Source organism: Chaetura pelagica, unplaced genomic scaffold, assembly GCF_000747805.2.
Source record: "Chaetura pelagica isolate M959 unplaced genomic scaffold, ChaPel_1.0 scaffold11, whole genome shotgun sequence".
NCBI classification, from domain to species: Eukaryota; Metazoa; Chordata; class Aves; order Apodiformes; family Apodidae; genus Chaetura; species Chaetura pelagica.
The window spans coordinates 4802846-4811131 of NW_009952694.1; the positions used below are offsets into that span (position 1 = coordinate 4802846).

Consider the following 8286-nt stretch of genomic DNA (forward strand, 5'->3'; position numbering starts at 1 on the left):
ATGTTTATAGCACATTTTAGTGAATGAGTCTTTAGAAATTTGTTCCCTCTTAAAGAGGAAAGTGTCCATGAGAGGGTCAAAACAGCTGGAGCCATACCTGAAAACCAAGTGCATCAGGCATATCATCACTCCACAGGAAAGCATCCTGGAAGCAGACAAAGCAGAGGGCATAGATGCTCTCACCATCTTCCACTCTTGCACACTGTGAAAGTTGCATGTCTGCAGTCTGGAGCACGGGGATGGTGGGTCCTGTTTCTGGTTCAGGTCACATAGGAAAAACAAAGTTGTTCTAGGCTAGGTCCATTTTCTTGCAATGCTGATAGTTCCTCTTCTCTCTGACAGGGGAACTGTACTCTGACAAGATGCACTCTGTCTGGTGAGTTCTACACTTCTATTTGTTTCAAACTACCTAGATGGAACAGGAATTATGATAGAAGTTGGTAATAGGTTTTATTTGGGTTCGTTTCTGTCAATCATGTCATGCAGTGTTGGTGAAAAGAGCTGTATTTCCGTGTGAGTGCCTCCCCCTGCCTAATGTCTGTGCTGCCCAATCCATTCAGCTCCAGTGAGGATTTCCCAGCAGCAGTAGCACAGTGTATTTCAAGCACTGCAGTGTTGAAACATGCTCTGTTGGCAAAGACCTGCTCTCTAATAAACTCCTTCAAAATTATGGGTGAATATTAAGTGGCATATCAAATCTAGTATGCCTCTGAACTCCTCCTCAATGCTTAAACTGGATTTTGCCACGCTCTACTTTTTCTATCTGTACTGTGTCTATATAGCATTACATCACTCACTTCTGATTCCACTTTGAGAAACCAGTTAAATCTGCTTACTTTATCCAGTTTCTCAATTTCCAGTATCAGCTCTTTAGTAGAGAATAGTGTCAAAACCTTATCACTTTTTAAAAAAATTCAAGTGGGGAAATTATTCTTCCTTCTGGCATTGTGTAATCGAGACAATCATATTCTCCAGTTGCTGTTCTGACTCTTTAAGACCAGTCTGGAAAACTGCCCAGTGCCCTGAAAGAGGCAAAGGACAGGAGTTCAGTGCCTAATCAAAATTGCAGCACCAGGGCATGTGAGCAGTGTGGGAAGAGGATGGTGGGGTATGTGAAGCTGAGAACCTATGCAAGCACCTCCCTGCTGTCAGTTTTGGAAGTATTCTTGGGCCAGGGAGTGGACAGAGAGGAGGGAAGATGGTGGCTCACTGCTCTGCACCCTATTTTTATTCTGATTTTCCTCCTTAACTGTCCATGCAATTGTGAGGCTTCCTGGAGTGCCTCTTAGGAGACGGATGCCTTGCTTCTATGATGAACCCCTTTGTATTGGTGAGGATAACTCACCAGCAGCTAATGATTTAGCAGTCCTGAAGGTGTCCCTGGTAGCTGGTTTTCTGGTTTTGTTCCGACTGGAGGAGCTGCTGCTTTGTTAGCTCTTCAAGGCCAACACGTAACTCTTTTTTTCCATCTTTTTACAAATCTAAATGAAGACAAGACCACCATTCTTGGCAAGCTCTGGGCATGTTTGCTGGCACTGAAGTGGCTCTGTATGGCTCTATTCCCTGCTTAGTCCCAAGCTTCTTTCAGGGTGGACAGTGGTGTCCTCTGCCCTCTTTTAGCTGACATGGGCACTTGACGGATCACGTTCCTGTGCGGTAACACCGTTCTCATTCACAGGTGTGGCTGGGAGCCAGGGACTGGCTTACACCAACAGCAGGAAGCTTGTGTAAGTATCCCCAGGAGAGCTGTGATGTCAAGAGACTATGGCTGCTCTAGCCCTCACAGGATTTGGAGACTTGGAGGCAGAATATGGTTGGCTGTCATAAAATCCATGTGCATGTTGTTAGAACATGGAGCTAGGCCTAACGAAATCCAGGTTTTGCAGGTCAGAAACTGTGGCATGCTTAAGATAAGCTTTACCTGGAACCAAATATCTAGGGAAGGGACAGGAATTAGGAGATCTGTGATAAATGGATCTCTACTCTTCGATTATCTGACTAGGAGTCTTATCTGCACCACGATGGCCTCCTGGTAGCATTTCTGTCAGGAGAAGTGGGGTGGTTCATGGTGCTCTAGTTCATATGGCAAGGTCTGAACTGCTGAGGTGATCTTGTAAAAAATTATTTCGGGAAATCACCTTAAGAGCACATCCATAAAAGCCTGAAATGCGGTTCTGTTGCACCAAGTAGCCTGTGTTAGAGGAGGTACTAAAGCACACTTCTTTGGGAATGCTTGGGATTGCCAGCTTCCTGTGAAGGGACAGCATGGAGAGAAGTAGCTGTGTCTTGGATGTGTTACCACAAACAATTTATGATGCTTGCTTTTTTTTTTTTTTTTTGAGCAATTTAGCAACTTTTATAGAGATGAGAGTCCTGATCTGGAGGTAAAAAAAATGTTTACTGCCCTAGTTTTGGGTGTAGCATGGGCTGGCTAGGTCAGCCTTTTGTCAGTATTTAAACCACAGAGGTTCTCTTTGGTGATTTCCCTTTATTGAAATTCCATAATCATCAGTTCTTAAGTTTCTGAGAACACTAGTGATTGTAGACTATAATGTTTCCTTTCTTTTTAGTGAGATTGTTGCAACTTGAGCAGTAAGTAGGTGTCCTTTGGAACAAATACATCAAAACAACTGAGCAGTCTTTCAGATCAGTTAAGCAAATGTAAATTCTCTTCTTCAGCTTGATGCTGGCAGCCTCCAGAGCATCGTGCTTACATGTTCATATCTTTCTCTCTCTCTGCAGAGTAAATAGCTCCAGTGTCTTCACTGTCCGTTACTTCAGAACCACTGCGATATGTAGTAAGTAAAAAGTCAGGAGTCAGCAAGATGGCTCTTGTGCTGCCTATGGCCATGAAGATGATCAGAAGGCTGGAGCACCTCTCCTATGAAGACAGGCTGAGAGAGCTGGGGTTGTTCAGCCTGGAGAAGAGAAAGCTCTGGGGAGACTTTATAGCAGCCTTCCAGTACCTGAAGGGGCCTACAGGAAACCTGGGGAGGGGCTTCTGCAAGGGCCTGTAGCAAGGGGTAGGGACACATAATGGGTTAAAGCTTGAAGAAGGAAAGTTTAGACTAGACATTAGGAGGAAATTCTTCACTATGAGGGTGGTAAGACACTGGAACAGGTTGTCCAAGGAAGTTGTGGAAGCCCTATCCCTGGAACTGTTCAATGCGGGGGTGAGTGGGGCTTTGAGCAGTCTGATCTGGTGGGAGGTGTCTCTGCCAATGCAGGGAACTTGGATCTAGATGATCTTTAGGGTCTCTTCCAACCGAAACCATTCTATGATTCTGTTGCTGTCCTGACAAGAGCTGAACCTTTTGATATTTGGTCTAGGCCCACTGCTGTCCCACCTTAGTGAATGGCTGAGGGATTATGTCCCAGGTGCCTAAAGATTTTGTCTGGCTTTCTTGTCAAAATGTAACTTGTCAGGTGGGAGTTTCTCTTGGGTTTAAATGTTAATCATTGCTGAAAGAAAAAGGCCAACATTTAAAGTCTGTTGACCCACCCCCTCTAGTAGAGTCCTGATGATAGGAATTAACCACTGCCTTGAGATTTGAGCTCTGAATGCGTTCAAGTCTCTCTGCCTTTCTCACAGGGGATGACGTGGTTACAGTGAACACACCAGCCTTTGCAGAGTCAGTCACAGAAGGAGATGTCAGGTGGGAGAAAGGTAAGCCATTGCCTCTTCCCTGAAATTCTTAGCACCATTGCTGCTCTGCTGGATGGCTTAGGGATGGATTGTGGTTCACTGACTGACGGCCTGCTCTATGCCTTTCGGTCTGTGACAAATGGGGCAGTTAATTGCAGTTCTCCTAAGGGATGAGGATTGCAGTTACTGCCTCGGCACCTTTTTGTCATGGGTAATATTGGGTGAAGGGTAATGCTTAAACTGGAATCAAACTCTGCAGTAGACTGAGCTAGACTTTTCTTTTAGAAGTTGTGGAGAACTGAGGTGAGAAAATTCTGGGTTAGTGGGGGAGACTGCTGTGGCTTAAGAGAGGAAGCTGGAGCACACCTCCCTGCTCACAGTGATCTTCATATCTATCATGCAGCTGTTGGAGACACAGTGGCGGAAGATGAAGTGGTGTGTGAGATTGAAACAGATAAGGTAGGAGTTTTCTGGACCAAAACACTTTCTAGTTTTATAGCAGGTACCCCCTATGGTTCCTCTCCTGTGGAGAGTTCATAGAGCCTGCAGACTCTACTTGTGTCTCTTGCTGCCTTCATGGAGAGAAGCGTTTCTCATCTAGTATGAAAGCTGGCTATGCCTTGAGTGAAAATTCTTTGATAACTCTTCCTTCCTCATACAAGTAATTAAGTTTATCAGTGGTGCTCATGTTTGTTGGAGCTATGATTCCACTCCTTCCAATTTTGGTGCTCTAAGCTCTGAAAGCTGTTTGTGTTTAAACAGGACAAATCTGCAGAGCCATGGGATATTTAGAGATTGTTTTAAATTTAGTATTTAAGTTCCCTCACTGCTTAAAGAACTCTTAATCTTACCAGTTCTTGTTAAAACTCCCTGCCAAGTTCTGCTTCCTGTGTTGCTGTCAGGCAGGTGCTGGCAGCAGATCAATTCTTGATTGTACCCTAGAGCAGGAGGATCAGGCTGTATGTTACACTGCCAGCATCTCCTAAAACTTCTGAGTATTGGCACAAAGTCCTAGTGAACGGTGTGAAAACTGGTGCAAATGGTGTGAGACAGAGCCACAGTCTGTGCCAAATTACAATGTGTATTTGTGCATATTGGCATCTTCTTTTAGGCACTTATTCTCCATCAAATGTTTGGGGGAATTTCACTGATTTTCTTTTTTGCAGACATCAGTCCAAGTTCCAGCCCCAGCAGCTGGTGTGATTGAAGCCCTTCTGGTACCCGATGGTGGCAAAGTGGAAGGGGGGACACCTCTGTTCAAACTCAGGAAAACTGGAGGTAAGTCAGGCATGTATAACTTGCACAGGCCTTCCTGTTTCCACCAGTCTGTTTTTGGAGATAGAAGCAAGGCATTTGGAGGAACCTGGGAGGCTAAATGTCTTTTTCATCTGCCTCTATAGATGGAATAACACATTCTGTTCTATTTTGTTATCCATTAGAAGAGCATAATTTTAGTCCTTCTGAAAGGGTAACTTCCTTTTCGCTCCCTTTGGAGGAGACTGCAGCTCTAAGCTAAAGGTAGTTGAAAACACCCCTGACATAACTCCCTTCTCCACTTTCTTCTCTTTAGCACCCAGTCTCCTGCACAGTGAGGAGATCTAGGGTGTTGATGAGTTAAATACTTTAATCGTGGGATCCTCTTGCAGTGATGGCTCCTGCCATTTCAGTAGTGCCAAGAACATAAAACCACTGTGTCAGAGGTTGAATTTTTATCAAGTCGGTTGGACTTGGAAATCACTGACAGTGGAAGCTGTGATTGCCCTTACCATGGTTCTTCTTTGTCTTTCAGCTGCTCCTGCCAAGGCCAAACCAGCAGCAGCCCCTCCTCCTCCTGCAGCCCCTGAACCTGTAGCTGCGGCTGCTCCTCCCCCTCCTGCAGCACCAATTCCCACTACGATGCCACCAGTGCCACCTGTGTCACCTCAGCCCATCGACAGCAAACCAGGTGAGGCGACAGCTGTTTTCTCCTAGCTTCAAGCCTCTCTTCCTTGTGGAGAGTGTATGAAGTAAAAGACAGCAAACAGTCTGGTGTTTATGGCAAAGGCTTCCCTGCATGCTGCAGACTGGAGAGTTCAGCCATGCCTGGAAACCTGTGCAGCCCAATTCAAGCTGCTGCTGCGTTGCATGGGCAAGAGGCTCAAATGTGCTTTCTACCTCAGGGCACTGTGGCCAAGCCCCGACTTCCCTTTTTGACTGATGTGTTCTTTACCCTCAGTGTCTGCAGTGAAGCCGGCTGCAGCCCCAGCGGCAGCCCCTCCTGGGGAGGCAGTGCCCAGCAAAGGTGCCAGATCAGAGCATAGGGTAAGCTGTGGGAATAGGGGCCTTGCCGGCACTTCTGTTGCTGGGTAACAATCTGTTCTGGCATAAACCTTGAGCTTTCCACATGTATCCGTATCTACCTGTTCATACCCAGTTCACTGGGGCTGTGGCAGATGGGGAAATTCTGTACCTGAGGGCACTGCTTAGGGATGGGGTGGAGGACAAGCCAGGTCTGATCTGACACAGGTCTTTTACGGCAAAAGTCTTATCTTGAGCTGTGCTGACTGAGCACAGAAGGCTCAGTGTGATCTGCTTGGGCTGTCCACAAGCCCTCAGCAAAGGACTGAGGCCACTTCACCTGCCCTACGCATTCTTAAGAGAATATGGTTGAGCAGCCTGCTTTCTTAGCAGTCTTGCTTTTCTCACACTAGCCACATGCTGGAAGCCTGTGCATGCCTGGAGGTCCTGAGGAACACATAGGTCAGAAGAAGTCATACTGGGATAGGTTTCAGCACTGCTTTTCAAGTGAAAAGTGTGTTGAGCTGGGCAGCTCCATAGTTAAGACAGCTCCTCAGCCTGTCATGCTCCTTAGAGAGATCTCAAGTGAAAATCTAGGCCCTGGACATCTATTACTAGTCAAACAGATGGCAAGAAGGGTCTTTTGAGTTTCTTGTGCGTTTTACCCCTTAGATGAACTTGAGGCAGCTTCTGCTTATATCTTTTTAATTTTCAGGTGAAAATGAATAGGATGCGTCAGCGTATTGCTCAGCGGCTGAAAGAGGCTCAGAACACTTGTGCCATGCTGACCACTTTCAATGAGATCGATATGAGGTGAGGACCAAACCTCTTTTATGAGTAGCAATAAATGCAGGCAGTCATCTTTAACTAGCAGCCAAGGCCTTGCTGATACTCTTTGAAGAGACTGGCAACATGTATTTTGGGACCTCTTTCTTAGGTGTGTACCACCATCTGCACAGCTGCATCAGGGCCATGTTGGTGTGATGGGGTGTGTGGCTTCCTAACAGGCTGTCATTCATCAGGAGTCATCTGCTGCTTGTAAAAGGGGTGGTCTGGTTCCTTATTTGTGTGGTTCTTGGTTGAGAACTGGTAGATGTTGAGCAGAAGATGAGGAGTGACTAGAGTCACTTGTGTAGTAGCTATTAGAAGACAAGATGTAGCATCTGCGTTCTGCCACCCCACTGAGTTACTGCTTTTGGAGGTGGGCATGTTTAGCTTCCAATGAGATGCTTCCCCAGGGCTCATGGACTTTTTCAGGTAAGCACCACATAGCTCTGAGGCCCTTGCTGTTGTATGGTGTAGCTTTCTAGAGACGGACTAACATCCTTTCCCATCCCCGCTGGGCAGGTGGGGGTCTCCTGACTCAAGTGCTTGCACAGACTGAATGCACTAATGGCTTTGGAGGGTGGTAAGCTTATGTTACAGTGCATTAAGGGGAAATTGTGCCCAAATCAAATTGCCTTGTGAAATCCTATTCTGCTCCTTAAGACAAAACATGTAAATATTTGGGTCTCAGAACAATAAGGTTGGCAAAATAGTCTTGATTGGAGGGGAAGTGCTGCAGCTTTATCTCCTCTCAGAGGCTCATTGAGGTGTCGCTTTACGCTGGCCTCGGGCTCTCATTGCATCTGGTAATCTGTTTTGGATTGATTGCTGGGACGGTGACTTGTGGGGGCCTGTGCTGGGGCCTCCTTCTTCCCACGGGGGCCAGCGTCTGAGAGGAGGAAGCCATAATAAGCCAGTTTCATAGCAAACCTCCTCCTCATTGCTGCACTCCTTGTGTCTTGGGAGGCACTAATGTCTTTGGGCAGTAATCCTAGACCTAAACAAGGTTAGGCGCAGGAAAACAAACACTAAACCATGGAGACCCCTGCCCCTTGCTGAAACTGTCTCTTCAAAAAGTCGAGGTTTCTGGAGGGGGAAGGGATGGACCTTGCAATTCCACTGCATCTGGTTTTAGCTTGGAATAGGCAGAGCTTGTAGCCGTAGCTTAGTACACTTTTTGTAAATGGCCTCATTTCTGATAAATATGAGCAGAGGGGAAACATGACTTCTGTGGTGGAGGGCTGTGGTTGGGTTGACACCCACTGCCATAGCACCTGGGAAGATTTCTTACATAGTCGTTCAGCTCCCAAAGCCAAAGAGCTGGGTATGGAGGCAACCAGGTGCTGGCTGGTGCTGGACTTGCACGATTATTGAAGTTCTTGCCTTGATCGCCACATTCATCTTTTCTGCTGTTGTCATTTCCTGGGTTTTCACTTCTGGGGCCTGCCCAGCCACACATGGAATTGCCATCTGCTGTGCCCAGCAGTACCAGCAGTAGTGTCTCCAGAGAACTGGTGACCGACATCAGGCCTCAGCAG

General features: G+C 46.6%; 1 protein-coding gene across 1 annotated transcript in view; it reads left to right on the forward strand.

The window, feature by feature from the left end:
* Positions 1 to 339: 339 nt before the first annotated feature.
* Positions 340 to 8286, forward strand: part of DLST (dihydrolipoamide S-succinyltransferase (E2 component of 2-oxo-glutarate complex)) — a gene marked incomplete at its 5' end in the record, with an annotated part of 12265 nt that continues 4318 nt past the window's right edge. The window contains 9 exons of the mRNA XM_009993882.1: positions 340 to 376; positions 1679 to 1727; positions 2743 to 2798; positions 3593 to 3667; positions 4050 to 4105; positions 4813 to 4924; positions 5436 to 5591; positions 5862 to 5947; positions 6639 to 6736. Of these exons, the coding sequence (XP_009992184.1) occupies positions 340 to 376; positions 1679 to 1727; positions 2743 to 2798; positions 3593 to 3667; positions 4050 to 4105; positions 4813 to 4924; positions 5436 to 5591; positions 5862 to 5947; positions 6639 to 6736 (725 nt within the window). The remainder of the gene's footprint in view (positions 377 to 1678; positions 1728 to 2742; positions 2799 to 3592; positions 3668 to 4049; positions 4106 to 4812; positions 4925 to 5435; positions 5592 to 5861; positions 5948 to 6638; positions 6737 to 8286) is intronic.